At 50.3% G+C, this 19,026-nt stretch overlaps 1 protein-coding gene across 1 annotated transcript in view; it reads left to right on the forward strand.

Moving 5' to 3' along the window:
- PRRC1 (proline rich coiled-coil 1) overlaps positions 1-3,769 on the forward strand; it is a 57,496-nt gene extending 53,727 nt beyond the window's left edge. Inside the window, exon 9 of the mRNA XM_038742561.1 lies at positions 3,384-3,769. Coding sequence (XP_038598489.1) covers positions 3,384-3,653 — 270 coding nt within the window. The 3' untranslated portion in view covers positions 3,654-3,769. The remainder of the gene's footprint in view (positions 1-3,383) is intronic.
- Positions 3,770-19,026: the final 15,257 nt, after the last annotated feature.

Here is a 19,026-nt window from a genome sequence, read left to right on the forward strand (position 1 = left end):
AGTATGTGCCCAGCACTGTTGTAAGCGCCGGAGAGGTTACAAGGCGATGGGGTTGTCCCCCGGGGGGCTCACGGTCTTCATCCCCATTTGACAGATGAGGGAACTGAGGCCCAGAGAAGGGAAGTGACTCGCCCAAGGTCACCCAGCTGACGAGTGGCGGCGTTGGGATTCGAACCCATGACCTGAGACTCCCAAGCTCGGGCTCTTTCCACTGAGCCACACTGCTTCTCCAGATGGGAGAATACTAATGATATTATTTGTTCATTCATTCATTCATTCAATTGTATTTATTGAGCGCTTGCTGTGTGCAGAGCACTGTACTAAGCGCTTGGGAAGTACAAGTTGGCAACAGATAGAGACGGTCCCTACCCAACAGCCTAGAAGATAATAATGATGGTATTTGTTAAGCGCTTACTATGTGCCCAGCACTGTTGTAAGTGCTGGAGAGGTTACAAGGTGATGGGGTTGTCCCACATGGGGCTCACAGTCTTCATCCCCATTTGACAGATGAGGGAACTGAGGCCCAGGGAAGCGAAGTGACTCGCCCAGGGTCACCCAGCTGACGAGTGGCGGAGTCGGGATTCGAACCCACGACCTCGGACTCCCGAGCCCGGGCTCTTTCCAGCGAGCCACGCTGCTTCTCCAGATGGGAGAATACTAACGATGATGATGATGATGGTATTTGTTAAGCGCTTACTATGTGCCCGGCGCTGTTCTAAGCGCCGGGGGGTACAAGGTGATGGGGTTGTCCCCCGGGGGGGCTCACGGTCTTCATCCCCATTTGACAGATGAGGGAACTGAGGCCCAGAGAAGGGAAGCGACTCGCCCAAGGTCACCCAGCTGACGAGTGGCGGCATTGGGATTCGAACCCATGACCTTAGACTCCCAAGCCTGGACTCTTTCCACTGAGCCACACTGCTTCTCCAGATGGGAGAATACTAATGATATTATTTGTTCATTCATTCATTCATTCAATTGTACTTATTGAGCGCTTGCTGTGTGCAGAGCACTGTACTAAGCGCTTGGGAAGTACAAGTTGGCAACAGATAGAGACGGTCCCTACCCGACAGCCTAGAAGATAATAATGATGGTATTTGTTAAGCGCTTACTATGTGCCCAGCACTGTTGTAAGCGCTGGGGGGGAAACAAGGTGATGGGGTTGCCCCCCGGGGGGTCTCCCAGTCTTCATCCCCATTTTCCAGATGAGGGAACTGAGGCCCAGAGAAGTGAAGTGACTCGCCCAGGGTCACCCAGCTGACGAGTGGCGGAGTCGGGATTCGAACCCACGACCTCGGACTCCCGAGCCCGGGCTCTTTCCAGCGAGCCACGCTGCTTCTCCAGATGGGAGAATACTAACGATGATGATGATGATGGTATTTGTTAAGCGCTTACTATGTGCCCGGCGATGTTCTAAGCGCCGGGGGGTACAAGGCGATGGGGTTGTCCCCCGGGGGGCTCCCGGTCTTCACCCCCATTTGACAGATGAGGGAACTGAGGCCCGGAGAAGGGAAGCGACTCCCCCAAGGTCACCCAGCTGACGAGTGGCGGCATTGGGATTCGAACCCATGACCTTAGACTCCCAAGCCTGGACTCTTTCCACTGAGCCACGCTTGGCATGTAGTAAGCGCTTAATAAATGACATCATTATTATTATTATTATTATTATTAAAATGGGGGTGAAGACCGTGAGCCCCCTGTGGGACCACCCCATCACCTCGTAACCTCCCCGGCGCTTAGAACGGTGCTGGGCACGTAGTAAGCGCTTAATAAATGCCATCATTAGTATTATTAAGATGGGGATGAAGACCGTGAGCCCCCCGGGGCACAGCTTGATCGCCTTGTAACCTCCCCAGCGCTTAGAACAGTGCTTGGCATGTAGTAAGTGCTTAATAAATGCCTTCATTATTATTATTAAGATGGGGATGAAGACCGTGAGCCCCCCGGGGGACAGCTTGATCGCCTCGTAACCTCCCCGGCGCTTAGAACAGTGCTTGGCACGTAGTAAGCGCTTTAATAAATGCCGTCATTACTATTATTATTAAAATGGGGATGAAGACCGTGAGCCCCCCGGGGGACAACCCCATCACCTTGTAACCTCCCCGGCGCTTAGAACGGTGCTTGGCACGTAGTAAGCGCTTAATAAATGCCATCATTATTGTTATTATTAAGATGGGGATGAAGACCGTGAGCCCCCCGTGGGACAACCCGATCGCCTTGTAACCTCCCCGGTGCTTAGAACAGTGCTTGGCGCGTAGTAAGCGCTTAATAAATGCCCTCATTATTGTTACTATTAAGATGGGGATGAAGACCGTGAGCCCCCCGTGGGACAGCATGATCGCCTTGTAACCTCCCCAGCGCTTAGAACAGTGCTTGGCACATAGTAAGCGCTTAATAAATGCCGTCATTATTATTATTATTATTAAAATGGGGGTGAAGACCGTGAGCCCCCCGTGGGACAACCCCATCACCTCGTAACCTCCCCGGCGCTTAGAACGGTGCTTGGCACGTAGTAAGCGCTTAATAAATGCCGTCATTATTATTATTAAAATGGGGATGAAGACTGTGAGCCCCCCGTGGGACAACCCCATCACATCGTAACCACCCCAGTGCTTAGAACGGTGCTTGGCACCTAGTAAGCGCTTAATAAATGCCAGTATTGTTATTGTTATTAAAATGGGGATGAAGACCGTGAGCCCCCCGTGGGACAACGCGATCACCTTGTAACCTCCCCGGTGCTTAGAACAGTGCTTGGCACGTAGTAAGCGCTTAATAAATGCCATCATTGTTATTATTATTAAAATGGGGATGAAGACTGTGAGCCCCCCTTGGAACAACCCGATCGCCTCGTAACCTCCCTGGCACTTAGAACAGTGCTTGGCACATAGTAAGCGCTTAATAAATGCCGTCATTAGTATTATTAAGATGGGGGTGAAGACCGTGAGCCCCCCGTGGGACAACGCGATCACCTTGTAACCTCCCCGGTGCTTAGAACAGTGCTTGGCACGTAGTAAGCGCTTAATAAATGCCATCATTGTTATTATTATTAAAATGGGGATGAAGACTGTGAGCCCCCCTTGGAACAACCCGATCGCCTCGTAACCTCCCTGGCACTTAGAACAGTGCTTGGCACATAGTAAGCGCTTAATAAATGCCGTCATTAGTATTATTAAGATGGGGGTGAAGACCGTGAGCCCCCCGTGGGACAACCCCATCACCTCGTAACCTCCCCGGCGCTTAGAACGGTGCTTGGCACGTAGTAAGCGCTTAAGAGATGCCATCGTTATCATTATCATTATCATTATTATTATTATTATTATTATTATTATTATTATTATTATTATGGCGTCGGAGCCTATAGCGAGCGCTCTCCCCCCGTTCCGCAGGCGGAGAGTCTGACCCCGCCGGACTACGGGCTGCGCTGGTCAGGGCTGCGGGTGCCCGTGTCGCGCGTCCTGGAGCCCGGGCCGGACCCCTCGGCCCCCGCGGCCTCCGCCGCCTCCGCCGGGCAGCGGGACTGGCGCCAGGCTCTCACGGGGGTCTCCCGCCACCAGCTGCTGTTCCAGGCCGCCCAGGCCTTGGCCGGAGCCTATTCCCGGCTGCTGTCCGCGGCCCCCGCCCCGCCCCCCGGGGACCCCCCGGCTTGCCCCCCGTGACCTCTGACCCTCGACCCCTCACCTCGGTGGGCCCCGCGGCCCGGCCGGCTTCTGCTGCGGGGCGCCCCCCCCGTCCGCCCTCCTCTGACCCCTGACCCTTGACCCCTCGCTCCGGTCCCCCCGCCGAGGACCCCCTAGGGGCCGCCCCCACCCGCTGACCCTTGACCTCTGACCCCTGGCCCCCGGCCGATATCTGGTCATGAAGGTCAGCAGTGCGCTGGCCGGCTACTACTACCGGACGCCCCCGCCGAGGACCCTCTAGTGGACCCCTCCACTTGACCCCTGACCCCTGGCCTCCAGCCGACATCTGGTCATGAAGGTCACCGGCGCCCCAGCCGGCTACTACAACCAGACGCCCCCGCCGAGGACCCTGTAGGGGACGCCCCCACCCATTGACCCTTGACCCCTGGCCCCCGGCCAAAACTGGTCATGAAGGTCACCGGTGCGCTTTCCGGCCACTATTACTGGACGCCCCCACCGAGGACCCTCTAGGGGACCCCCCCCACCCACTGACCCTTGACCTGCGGACCCCTGACCCCCGGCCAACGGATGGTCCTAAAGGCCACCCACACCCCGGCCGGCTACTACAACCAGTCGCCCCCACCGAGGACTCTCAAGGGGACCCCCCCAACTGACCCTTGACCCCTGACCCCTGGCCCCCGGCCGACACCTAGTCATGAAGGTCACCGGCGCGCTGTCCAGCTACTACAACAGGACGCCCCCGCCGAGGACCCTGTAGGGGACGCCCCCACCCCCCCGACCCTTGACCCCTGGCCCCCAGCCGACATCTGGTCACGAAGGTCACCGGCGCCCCGGCCGGCTACTACAACCTGACGCCCCCGCCGAGGACTCTCAAGGGGACCCCCTCACTGACCCTTGACCCCTGACCCCCGGCCAACATCTGGTCATGAAGGTCAGCAGTGCGCTGGCTGGCTACTACAACCGGACGCCCCCGCCAAGGACCCTCTACGGGACGCCCCCCCACCCACTGACCCTTGACCCCTGACCCCCGGCCGACATCTGGTCATGAAGGTCACTGGTGCCCTGGCCGGCTACTACAACCGGACGCCTCCGCCGAGGACCCTCTAGGGGACACCCCCCACTGACCCTTGACCCCTGACCCTTGACCCCCGGCTGACATCCAGTCATGAAGGTCACCGGCGCCCCGGCCGGCTACTACAACCGGACGCCCCCACCGAGTACCCTGTAGGGGACGCCCCCCACCCACTGACCCTTGACCCCTGACCCCCGGCCATCTGGTCATGAAGGTCACCGTTGCGCTGGCCAGCTACTACAACTGGATGCCCCCGCTGAGGACCCTCAAGGGAACCCCCCACTCACTGACCCTTGACCCCTGACCCCTGACCCCCAGATGACATGTGGTCATGAAGATCACCGGTGCGCTGGCCAGCTACTACAACCGGACACTCCCACCCACTGACCCTTGACCCCTGACCCCCGGCCGACATCTGGTCACGAAGGTCACCGGCGCGCTGGCCGGCTACTACAACCGGACGCCCCCGCCGAGGACCCCTTAGGGGGACCCCCCTGGACCTCCGTCCACCCACCCCGGCGACCCCTGACCCTTGACCCCTGACCTCTGCCCCCCCGGGCGACAGCCATTCATGAAGGTCAGCGGTGCCCTGGCCGGCTGCGACCGCAGGACGCCCCTGGCTGCCCAGCGCCGTGACCCCTGACCTTTGACCCCGCGCCCCGGGACCTCGGTCAGCCCACCCCGGGACCGTGGCCGGCCCCTACGGCCCGAGGCCTCTGTGCTGGACGCCCCCAGGGACCCCCGGCCCTCCCCCCCCCCCCCCCCGCTTCCGGGCCGGCTTTCGGCCAATCGCAGGCGGCCGGGATTCGGGGCACCTCGTCCCCCCCGCAAGATAATATATTTTGCCTTTGTAATCACCGTATGTAAATCAGAAAAATTTAATAAATCGTTTTTTTCTTACGTCGTTCAATTCCCCCGGCCTGTTTCGATTCATTCCTTCGGGCCTGCGTTCATCCGTATCCCGGCTCTGCCCCTCGTCCGCTGCGAGCCCGCCGTCGGGTAGGGACCGTCTCTATGTGTCACCAACTTGTACTTCCCAAGCGCTTAGTACAGTGCTCTGCACGCAGTAAGCGCTCAATAAATACTGATTGAATGAATGAATTCATGTGCGACCCCGGGCACGTCCACCCCAGTGCTCAGAGTGAGCGCTTAACAGATGCCGCAATTATTATTATTTCTTATTTGCAGAGTAAGCGCTCAGCAAATACTGCCACTAGGCCATTATTGTTTAATTATCATTATTAATCATGAATATAATCATTATTAATATTAATATGATAATATTATCATTATAAGATCATCACTATTATTGTTATCTTCTAGACTGTGAGCCCGCTGTTGGGTAGGGACTGTCTCTATATGTCGCCGACTTGGACTTCCCCAGCGCTTAGTACAGTGCTCTGCACACAGTAAGCGCTCAATAAATACGATTGAATGAATGAATTCATGTGCGACCCCGGGCACGTCCACCCCAGTGCTCAGAGTGAGCGCTTAACAGATGCCGCAATTATTATTATTTCTTATTTGCAGAGTAAGCGCTCAGCAAATACTGCCACTAGGCCGTTATTATTTAATTATTATCATTAATGTCATTATTATTAATATTTATATGATAATATCATTATCATTATAATATCATTATTATTATTATTATCTTCTAGACTGTGAGCCTGCTGTTGGGTAGGGACTGTCTCTATGTGTTGCCAACTTGGACTTCCCAAGCGCTTAGTACAGTGCTCTGCACACAGTAAGCGCTCAATAAATACGATTGAATGAATGAATTCATGTGCGACCCCGGGCACGTCCATCCCAGTGCTCAGAGTGAGCGCTTAACAGATGCCGCAATTACTATTATTTGTTTTTTGCAGAGTAAGCGCTCAGCAAATACTGCCACTAGGCCATTATTATTTAATTATCATTATTATCATTAACATCACTATTATTAATATTAATGTGATATTATCATTAGTATCATTAGTATCATTATCATTAATATTAATGTGATAATATCATTATCATTATAATATCATTATTATTATTATTATTATCTTCTAGACTGTGAGCCCGCTGTTGGGTAGGGACTGTCTCTATGTGTCACCAACTTGTACTTCCCAAGCGCTTAGTACAGTGCTCTGTCTGCAGTAAGCGCTCAATAAATACTGATTGAATGAATGAATTCATGTGCGACCCCAGGCACGTCCACCCCAGTGCTCAGAGTGAGCGCTTAACAGATGCCGCAATTATTATTATTTCTTATTTGCAGAGTAAGCGCTCAGCAAATACTGCCACTAGGCCATTATTATTTAATTATCATTTTTATCATTAATATAACTATTATTAATATTAATAGGATAATATCATTATTATCATCAATATCACTATTAGTATTAATACGACAATATCAATTTTATCATTAATATCACTATTATTAATATTAATAGGATAATATCATTATTATCATTAATATCACTATTATTAATATTAATATGATAACATCATTGTCATTATAATATCATCATTATCATCATTATTATCTTCTAGACTGTGAGCCCGCCGTCGGGTAGGGACCGTCTCTATGTGTCACCGACTTGTACTTCCCAAGCGCTTAGTACAGTGCTCTGCACGCAGTAAGCGCTCAATAAATACGATTGAATGAGTGAATTCATGTGCGACCCCGGGCACGTCCACCCCAGTGCTCAGAGTGAGCGCTTAACAGATGCCGCAATTATTATTATTTCTTATTTGCAGAGTAAGCGCTCAGCAAATACTGCCACTAGGCCGTTATTATTTAATTATTATCATTAATGTCATTATTATTAATATTTATATGATAATATCATTATCATTATAATATCATTATTATTATTATTATCTTCTAGACTGTGAGCCTGCTGTTGGGTAGGGACTGTCTCTATGTGTCGCCAACTTGGACTTCCCAAGCGCTTAGTACAGTGTTCTGCACACAGTAAGCGCTCAATAAATACGATTGAATGAATGAATTCATGTGCGACCCCGGGCACGTCCACCCCAGTGCTCAGAGTGAGCGCTTAACAGATGCCGCAATTACTATTATTTGTTTTTTGCAGAGTAAGCGCTCAGCAAATACTGCCACTAGGCCATTATTATTTAATTATCACTATTATCATTAATATCACTATTATTAATATTAGTGTGATATTATCATTATTATCATTAGTATCACTATTATTACTATTAATGTGATAATATCATTATCATTATAAGATCATTATTATTATTATCTTCTAGACTGTGAGCCCGCTGTTGGGTAGGGACTGTCTCTATGTGTCGCCGACTTGGACTTCCCCAGCGCTTAGTACAGTGCTCTGCACACAGTAAGCGCTCAATAAATACGATTGAATGAATGAATTCATGTGCGACCCCGGGCACGTCCATCCCAGGGCTCAGAGTGAGCGCTTAACAGATGCCGCAATTACTATTATTTGTTTTTTGCAGAGTAAGCGCTCAGCAAATACTGCCACTAGGCCATTATTATTTAATTATCATTTTTATCATTAATATAACTATTATTAATATTAATAGGATAATATCATTATTATCATCAATATCACTATTAGTATTAATACGACAATATCAATTTTATCATTAATATCACTATTATTAATATTAATAGGATAATATCATTCTTATCATTAATATCACTATTATTAATATTAATATGATAACATCATTGTCATTATAATATCATCATTATTATCATTATCATCTTCTAGACTGTGAGCCCGCCGTCGGGTAGGGACCGTCTCTATGTGTCACCGACTTGTACTTCCCAAGCGCTTAGTACAGTGCTCTGCACACAGGAAGCGCTCAATAAATACGATTGAATGAATGAATTCATGTGCGACCCCGGGCACGTCCACCCCAGTGCTCAGAGTGAGCGCTTAACAGATGCCGCAATTACTATTATTTGTTTTTTGCAGAGTAAGCGCTCAGCAAATACTGCCACTAGGCCATTATTATTTAATTATCACTATTATCATTAATATCACTATTATTAATATTAGTGTGATATTATCATTATTATCATTAGTATCACTATTATTACTATTAATGTGATAATATCATTATCATTATAAGATCATTATTATTATTATCTTCTAGACTGTGAGCCCGCTGTTGGGTAGGGACTGTCTCTATGTGTCGCCGACTTGGACTTCCCCAGCGCTTAGTACAGTGCTCTGCACACAGTAAGCGCTCAATAAATACGATTGAATGAATGAATTCATGTGCGACCCCGGGCACGTCCACCCCAGTGCTCAGAGTGAGCGCTTAACAGATGCCGCAATTATTATTATTTCTTATTTGCAGAGTAAGCGCTCAGCAAGTACTGCCACTAGGCCATTATTGTTTAATTATCATTATTATCATTAATATCACTACCATAAATATTAATAGGACAATATCATTATTATCATCAATATCACTATCATTAATATTAATATGATAATATCATTATTAATATAACTCTTATTAATATTAATATGATAATATCATTATCATTATAATATCATTATTATTATTATCTTCTAGACTGTGAGCCCGCCGTCGGGTAGGGACCGTCTCTATGTGTCACCGACTTGTACTTCCCAAGCGCTTAGTACAGTGCTCTGCACGCAGTAAGCGCTCAATAAATACGATTGAATGAGTGAATTCATGTGCGACCCCGGGCACGTCCACCCCAGTGCTCAGAGTGAGCGCTTAACAGATGCCGCAATTATTATTATTTCTTATTTGCAGAGTAAGCGCTCAGCAAATACTGCCACTAGGCCGTTATTATTTAATTATTATCATTAATGTCATTATTATTAATATTTATATGATAATATCATTATCATTATAATATCATTATTATTATTATTATCTTCTAGACTGTGAGCCTGCTGTTGGGTAGGGACTGTCTCTAAGTGTCGCCGACTTGTACTTCCCAAGCGCTTAGTACAGTGCTCTGCACACAGTAAGCGCTCAATAAATACGATTGATTGATTGATTGATTGATTGATCGATCAATAATAATAACCCTCAGTGTCCCTTCATTCCTAGGGACTCTGGTCGTGGGAGTGAAAAGAATAGCAGCCGAGCGGCCTAGTGGGTAGAGCACGCTGGCTGGGAGTCCGGAGGTCCTGGGTTCTAATCCCGCCTCCGCCACTTTTTATTTATTCTGTAATGGCATTTATTAAGCGCTTACTATGTGCCAAGCACTGTTCTAAGCGCCGGGGAGGTTACAAGGTGATCGTGTTGTCCCACGGGGGGGGCTCACCGTCTTCATCCCCATTTTACAGATGAGGGAACTGAGGCCCAGAGAAGTGAAGTGACTCGCCCAAAGTCACCCAGCTGATAAGTGGCGGAGCCGGGATTCGAACCCAGGACCTCGGACTCCAAAGCCCGGGCTCTTTCCACTGAGCCACGCTGCTTCGCTTGTCCACCGTGTGACTTTGGGCAAATCACTCCTCTGGGCCGCCGCTCCCTCATTCATTCACTCATTCATTCTTTCAATCGTATTTATTGAGCGCTTACCGTGTGCAGAGCGCTGTACTAAGCGCTTGGGAAGGACAATTCGGCAACAAAGAGAGCCCCTGCCTGCCCACGGCGGGCTCACAGTCTACAAGGGGGGAGACAGACAGCAAAACGTGTAACAGGCACCATTCATTCATTCAATTGTATTTATTGAGCGCTTACCGTGTGCAGAGCACCGTACTAAGCGCTTGGGAAGGACAATTTGGCAACAAAGAGAGCCCCTGCCTGCCCACAGCGGGCTCACAGTCGAGAAGGGGGGAGACAGACAGCAAAACGTGTAACAGGCACCATTCATTCATTCATTCGTATTTATTGAGCGCTTCCTGTGTGCAGAGCACTGTACTAAGCGCTTGGGAAGGACAATTTGGCAACAAAGAGAGCCCCTCCCTGCCCACAGCGGGCTCACAGTCGAGAAGGGGGGAGACAGACAGCAAAACGTGTAACAGGCACCATTCATTCATTCAATCGTATTTATTGAGCGCTTCCTGTGTGCAGAGCGCTGTACTAAGCGCTTGGGAAGGACAATTCGGCAACAAAGAGAGCCCCTCCCTGCCCACAGTGGGCTCACAGTCTAGAAGGGGGGGGACGTTCATTCATTCATTCAGTTGTATTTATTGAGCGCTTCCTGTGTGCAGAGCACTGTACTAAGCGCTTGGGAAGAACAATTCGGCAACAAAGAGAGCCCCTGCCTGCCCACAGCGGGCTCACAGTCGAGAAGGGGGGAGACAGACAGCAAAACGTGTAACAGGCACCATTCATTCATTCAATCGTATTTATTGAGCGCTTACCGTGTGCAGAGCACTGTACTAAGCGCTTGGGAAGAACAATTCGGCAACAAAGAGAGCCCCTGCCTGCCCACAGCGGGCTCACAGTCTAGAAAGGGGGAGACAGACAGCAAAACGTGTAACAGGCACCATTCATTCATTCATTCGTATTTATTGAGCGCTTCCTGTGTGCAGAGCGCTGTACTAAGCGCTTGGGAAGGACAATTCGGCAACAAAGAGAGCCCCTCCCTGCCCACAGCGGGCTCACAGTCGAGAAGGGGGGAGACAGACAGCAAAAGGTGTAACAGGCACCATTCATTCATTCATTCGTATTTATTGAGCGCTTCCTGTGTGCAGAGCACTGTACTAAGCGCTTGGGAAGGACAATTCAGTAATAAAGAGAGCCCCTGCCTGCCCACAGCGGGCTCACAGTCGAGAAGGGGGGAGACAGACAGCAAAACGTGTAACAGGCACCATTCATTCATTCATTCGTATTTATTGAGCGCTTCCTGTGTGCAGAGCACTGTACTAAGCGCTTGGGAAGGACAATTCAGTAACAAAGAGAGCCCCTGCCTGCCCACAGCGGGCTCACAGTCGAGAAGGGGGGAGACAGACAGCAAAACGTGTAACAGGCACCATTCATTCATTCAATCGTATTTATTGAGCGCTTCCTTTGTGCAGAGCACTGTACTAAGCGCTTGGGAAGGACAATTCAGTAACAAAGAGAGCCCCTGCCTGCCCACAGCGGGCTCACAGTCGAGAAGGGGGGAGACAGACAGCAAAACGTGTAACAGGCACCATTCATTCATTCAATCGTATTTATTGAGCGCTTCCTTTGTGCAGAGCACTGTACTAAGCGCTTGGGAAGAACAATTCAGCAACAAAGAGAGCCCCTCCCTGCCCACAGCGGGCTCACAGTCGAGAAGGGGGGAGACGTTCATTCATTCAGTCGTATTTATTGAGCGCTTATGTGTGCAGAGCACTGTACTAAGCGCGTGGGAAGGACAATTCGGCAACAAAGAGAGACGGTCCCTGCCCACAGCGGGCTCACAGTCTAGAAGGGGGGGACATTCATTCATTCATTCAGTTGTATTTATTGAGCGCTTACTGTGTGCAGAGCACTGTACTAAGCGCTTGGGAAGGACAATTCGGCAGCAAAGAGAGCCCCTGCCTGCCCACAGCAGGCTCACAGTCTACAAGGGGGGAGACGTTCATTCATTCAATCGTATTTATTGAGCGCTTACGTGTGCAGAGCACTGTACTAAGCGCGTGGGAAGGACAATTCGGCAACAAAGAGAGACGGTCCCTGCCCACAGCGGGCTCACAGTCCAGAAGGGGGGGACATTCATTCATTCATTCATTCAGTTGTATTTATTGAGCGCTTACTGTGTGCAGAGCACTGTACTAAGCGGTTGGGAAGGACAATTCGGCAACAAAGAGAGCCCCTGCCTGCCCACGGCGGGCTCACAGTCTACAAGGGGGGAGACAGACAGCAAAACGTGTAACAGGCACCATTCATTCATTCAATTGTATTTATTGAGCGCTTACCGTGTGCAGAGCACTGTACTAAGCGCTTGGGAAGGACAAGTTGGCAACAAAGAGAGCCCCTCCCTGCCCACAGTGGGCTCACAGTCTAGAAGGGGGGGACATTCATTCATTCATTCATTCAATCAGTTGTATTTATTGAGCGCTTACTGTGTGCAGAGCACTGTACTAAGCGCTTGGGAAGGACAATTCATCAACAAAGAGAGCCCCTCCCTGCCCACAGCGGGCTCATAGTCTACAAGGGGGGGGGGGGACGTTCATTCATTCAATCGTATTTATTGAGCGCTTACTGTGTGCAGAGCACTGTACTAAGCGCTTGGGAAGGACAATTCGGCAACAAAGAGAGCCCCTCCCTGCCCACAGCGGGCTCACAGTCTACAAGGGGGGGACATTCATTCATTCATTCAGTTGTATTTATTGAGCGCTAACTGTGTGCAGAGCACTGTACTAAGCGCTTGGGAAGGACAATTCGGCAACAAAGAGAGCCCCTCCCTGCCCACAGCGGGCTCACAGTCGAGAAGGGGGGAGACGTTCATTCATTCAGTCGTATTTATTGAGCGCTTATGTGTGCAGAGCACTGTACTAAGCGCGTGGGAAGGACAATTTGGCAACAAAGAGAGACGGTCCCTGCCCACAGCGGGCTCACAGTCCAGAAGGGGGGGACATTCATTCATTCATTCATTCAGTTGTATTTATTGAGCACTTACTGTGTGCAGAGCACTGTACTAAGCGCTTGGGAAGGACAATTCGGCAACAAAGAGAGCCCCTGCCTGCCCACGGCGGGCTCACAGTCTACAAGGGGGGAGACAGACAGCAAAACGTGTAACAGGCACCATTCATTCATTCAATCGTATTTATTGAGCACTTACCGTGTGCAGAGCGCTGTACTAAGCGCTTGGGAAGGACAATTCGGCAACAAAGAGAGCCCCTGCCTGCCCACAGCGGGCTCACAGTCTGGAAGCGGGGAGACAGACAGCAAAACACGGGGGGCTCCAAGTCTTCAGAAGACAGGGTGACAGATTTATTCTATTTATTTAATTTTGTGAATATGTTTTGTTTTGTCGTCCGTCTCCCCCTTGTAGACAGTCTCTAGATGTTGCCATCTTGGACTTCCCAAGCGCTCAGTCCAGTGCTCTGCACACAGGAAGCGCTCAATAAATACGACGGAATGAATGAATGCACCCGGTGCCGTCCCCCGAAGGAGCGGGGTGGCGTCTGTCCGTGGGCATTGGGTTCGAGACGCGGAAAATGAAACCCACCGAGACACGGAGCTCGAGTTCGAATGCGTCGCACTCGCTTCTCTGTGCCTCAGTTGCCTCATCTGTAGAGTGGGGATTGGGATTGTGGGCCCCACGTGGGACAACCTGTTGGCCTTGTGTCCCCCCGGCGCTTGGAGCAGTGCTTGGCACAGAGTAGGCACTTCACAAATGCCAACGTAAGAGAAGCAGCGTGGCTCAGTGGAAAGAGCCCGGGCTTTGGAGGCAGAGGTCATGGGTTCGAATCCTGGTTTCACCACTTGTCAGCTGTGGTTTTTTTTTTTTGAAATGGCTTTTATTAAGCGCTTACTATTTGCCAAGCACTGTTCTAAGCGCTGGGGAGGTTACAAGGTGAACAGGTTGTCCCAAGTGGGGGGTCACAGTCTTAATCCCCATTTTACAGATGAGGCAACTGAGGCACAGAGAAGTTAAGTGATTTGCCCAAAGTCACCCAGCTGACAAGTGGCAGAGCCGGGATTTGAACCCTTGACCTCTGACTCCAAAGCCCGGGCTCTTTCCACTGAGCCACGCTACTCTGGGCCTCAGTGATCTCATCTGTAAAATGGGGATGAAGACCGTGAGCCCCCCGTGGGACAACCCCATCACCTTGTAACCTCCCCAGCGCTTAGAACAGTGCTCTGCACATAGTAGGCGCTTAATAAATGCCATCATTATTATTATTATTATAACATTATTACTGGGAGAGGACACTGGTATTAACACCTATCTACATGGAAGCAGCGTGGCTCAGCGGAAAGAGCCCGGGCTTTGGAGTCCAAGGTCATGGGTTCGAATCCCAGCTCTGCCAACTGTCAGCTGTGTGACTTTGGGCAAGTCGCTTCACTTCTCTGGGCCTCAGTTCCCTCATCTGTCAAATGGGGATGAAGACCGGGAGCCCCCACCCCGGGGGACGACCTCATCACCTCGTAACCTCCCCGGTGCTTAGAACAGTGCTTGGCACATAGTAAGCGCTTAATAAATGCCATTATTATTATTATTATAACATTATTACTGGGAGAGGACAGCGGAAAGAGCCCGGGCTTTGGAGTCCGAGGTCATGGGTTCGAATCCCGGCTCCGCCAACTGTCAGCTGTGTGACTTGGGTCAAGTCACTTCACTTCTCTGGGCCTCAGTGACCTCATCTGTAAAACGGGGATGAAGACTGTGAGCCCTCCTGTGGGACAACCCCATCACCTTGTAACCTCCCCAGCGCTTACAACAGTGCTTTGCACAAAGTAAGCGCTTAATAAATGCCATTATTATTATTATTATAACATTATTACTGGGAGAGGACACTGGTATTAACACCTATCTACATGGAAGCAGGGTGGCTCATGCGGAAAGAGCCCGGGCTGTGGAGTTCGAGGTCATGGATTCGAATCCCGGCTCCACCAATTATCAGCCGTGTGCCTTTGGCCAAGTCACTTCACTTCTCTGGGCCTCAGCGATCTCATCTGTAAAATGGGTATTGAGACCGTGAGCCCCCCGTGGGAGTACCTGATCACCTTGTAACCTCCCCAGCGCTTAGAACAGTGCTTGGCACATAGTAAGCGCTTAATAAGTGCCATTATTATTATTATAACATTATTACTGGGAGAGGACACTGGTATTAACACCTATCTACATGGAAGCAGGGTGGCTCATGCGGAAAGAGCCCGGGCTGTGGAGTTCGAGGTCATGGATTCGAATCCCGGCTCCACCAATTATCAGCCGTGTGCCTTTGGCCAAGTCACTTCACTTCTCTGGGCCTCAGCGATCTCATCTGTAAAATGGGGATGAAGACCGTGAGCCCCCCGTGGGACAACCTGATCACCTTGTAACCTCCCCAGCGCTTAGAACAGTGCTTTGCACATAGTAAGCGCTTAATAAGTGCCATTATTATTATTATAACATTATTACTGGGAGAGGACACTGGTATTAACACCTATCTACTTGGAAGCAGCGTGGCTCAGCAGAAAGAGCCCAGGCTTTGGAGTCCGCGGTCATGGGTTCGAATCCCAGCTCCGCCGACTGTCAGCTGGGTGACTCTGGGCAAGTCACTTCACTTCTCTGGGCCTCAGTTCCCTCATCTGTCAAATGGGGATGAAGACCGTGAGCCCCCCGTGGGACAACCTGATCACCTTGTAACCTCCCCAGCGCTTAGAACAGTGCTTGGCACATAGTAAGCGCTTAATAAATGCCATTATTATTATTACATTATTACTGGGAGAGGACACTGGTATTAACACCTATCTACAGGGATGCAGGGTGGCTCAGCAGAAAGAGCCCAGGCTTTGGAGTCCGAGGTCATGGGTTCGAATCCCAGCTCCGCCGACTGCCAGCTGGGTGACTCTGGACAAGTCACTTCACTTCTCTGAGCCTCAGTTCCCTCATCTGTCAAATGGGGATGAAGACCGGGAGCCCCCTGTGGGACCACCTCATCACCTTGTAACCTCCCCAGCGCTTAGAACAGTGCTTGGCACATAGTAAGCGCTTAATAAATGCCATTATTATTATAACATTATTACTGGGAGAGGACACTGGTATTAACACCTATCTACATGGAAGCAGGGTGGCTCAGCAGAAAGAGCCCAGGCTTTGGAGTCCGAGGTCATGGGTTCGAATCCCAGCTCCGCCGACTGCCAGCTGGGTGACTCTGGACAAGTCACTTCACTTCTCTGGGCCTCAGTGATCTCATCTGTTAAATGGGGATTGAGACCGTGAGCCCCCTGTGGGACAACCTGATCACCTTGTAACCTCCCCAGCGCTTAGCACAGTGCTTTGCACATAGTAAGCGCTTAACAAATGCCACAATTCTTATCATTATTCTCTGATAATAATCCCCCTCCAGGGGCAGCCGTCCGGGCCGAGCTGTGGGGTTGGGGGGGCTTTGTCACCTCCTCCCCGAGACCCCCCCACTCCGCCCCAACCCCTGCTTCTTAGGAGGGGCCAAATTCATTCAATCCTATTTACTGAGCGCTTACTATGTGCAAAGCACTGTTCTAAGCGCCGGGGGGATGCAAGGTGATCAGGTTGTCCCACGTGGGGCTCCCAGTCTTCATCCCCATTTTACAGATGAGGTCACTGAGGCTCAGAGAATAATAATAATAATAATAATAATAATAACAATAATAATAGCATTTGTTAAGCACTTACTATGTGCAGAGCACTGTTCTAAGCGCTGGGGGGGGATACAAAGTGATCAGGTTGTCCCACGTGGGGCTCCCAGTCTTTTAATCCCCATTTTACAGATGAGGGAACTGAGGCTCAGAGAAGTGAAGCGACTTGCCCAAGGTCACACAGCAGACATGTGGCGGAGCCGGGATTCGAACCCACGACCTCTGATTCCAAAGCCCGGGCTCTTCCCACTGAGCCACGCCGCTTCTCTGCGGCGCTTCTCTCCGGCCGAAATGCCAGTGGAAAAGGGATGCTGAGGGCAGCGCGGCTCAGTGGAAAGAGCGCGGGCTTGGGAGTCAGAGGTCATGGGTTCGAATTCCGCCTCCCCCACTTGTCTGCTGTGTGACCTTGGGCAAGTCACCTCACTTCTCTGGGCCTCAGTTCCCTCATCTGTAAAACGTGGATTAAGACTGTGAGCCCCACATGGGACAACCTCATCTCCTTGTGTTCCCCCCGGCGCTTAGAACAGTGCTTGGCACATAGTAAGCGCTTGACAAATACCAACATTATTATTATTATTATTATTAAAGGGAATAATGGCATTGTCAAACCCCTGGTAAAGGGATCAAATGTGGGGTGGCCAGTCCACTGTGACCACGGGTTTCCAGAAAGTGGGGTCATTTGCGGGGAGGCTCCCGGGCCCCGCCCCCACCCTAGCCCCCCTCCTCCATGGAGGTCTCCGTGCTTCCAGCGCTTAGAACAGTGCTTTGCACATAGTAAGCGCTTAACAAATGCTCTCATTATTATTATTATTTCCTCCCTGGGTTCATGGGTTCGAATCCCAGCTCCGCCGCATGTCTGCTGTGCGACCTTGGGCAAGTCACTTCACTTCTCTGGGCCTCAGTGACCTCATCTGGAAAATGGGGATGACGACTGTGAGCCCCACGCGGGACAAGCTGATCACCTTGTATCATCCCCCCTAGTGCTTAGAATAGTGCTTGGCACATAGTAAGCACTTAACAAATGCCATCATCATCATCATTAGCTCTCTTCCTCCCTTCAAGGCCCTGCTGAGAGCTCACCTCCTCCGGGAGGCCTTCCCAGACTGAGCCCCTTCCTTCCTCTCCCCCTCATCCCCCTCTCCATCCCCCCCGCTTTACCTCCTTCCCTTCCCCACAGCCCCTGTATATATGTAGATATGTTTGTACACATTTATTACTCTATTCATTTATTTATTTATTTTACTTGTCCATATCTATTCTATTTATTTTATTTTGTCAGTATGTTTGGCTTTGTTCTCCGTCTCCCCCTTTTAGCCTGTGAGCCCACTGTTGGGTAGGGACTGTCTCTATATGTTGCCAACTTGTACTTCCCAAGCGCTTAGTCCAGTGCTCTGCACATAGTAAGCGCTCAATAAATACGATTGATGATGATGATGATGATTAAGCATTTCGTGAGTGCAGAGCGGTAGGTCAGTTTTATTTACCAGTTTATATCCCAGTTTTATTTACTTTCTAGACTGTGAGCCCACTGTTGGGGAGGGACCGTCTCTCTATGTTGCCAACTTGTCCTTCCCAAGCGCTTTCCTCCCTGGAGGCTGCCGACCTCCGCCCCAGCCCAGGTGTTCCTGCTCCAGCCCAGGAGATGAGGAATTCCTGCTTGCTTCCCACCTTAATCAGCTGCTCCCAATTAAGCTCCCCCACCCATATAAGCCTCCATGGAGGTAGCCTCCTTTGTTGGGCTGTTTCTGTAGGTTCTGCTAAACAGTTATTTTCCTCCCTAAGGTAATGGGGGTTGTATTGGGGGGTTCTTTCTGTTCCTTTTTTAGGGGTAGGGGCTACTGCTTTGGGGGATGGTGTCCTGTTGACCTTGGTGGAGGGAATCAATCAATTATATTTATTGAGCGCTTACTGAGTGTAGAGCACCGTACTAAGCGCTTCGGAAGTACAAGCTGGCAACATATAGAGACGGTCCCTACCCAACATCATCATCATCAATTGTATTGAGCGCTTACTGTGTGCAGAGCACCATATTAAGCGTTTGGGAAGTACAAGTTGGCAACATATAGAGACCATCCCTACCCAACAGTGGGCTCACAGTCTAGA

The sequence above is a fragment of the Tachyglossus aculeatus genome, unplaced genomic scaffold (assembly GCF_015852505.1).
Source record: "Tachyglossus aculeatus isolate mTacAcu1 unplaced genomic scaffold, mTacAcu1.pri scaffold_131_arrow_ctg1, whole genome shotgun sequence".
NCBI classification, from domain to species: Eukaryota; Metazoa; Chordata; class Mammalia; order Monotremata; family Tachyglossidae; genus Tachyglossus; species Tachyglossus aculeatus.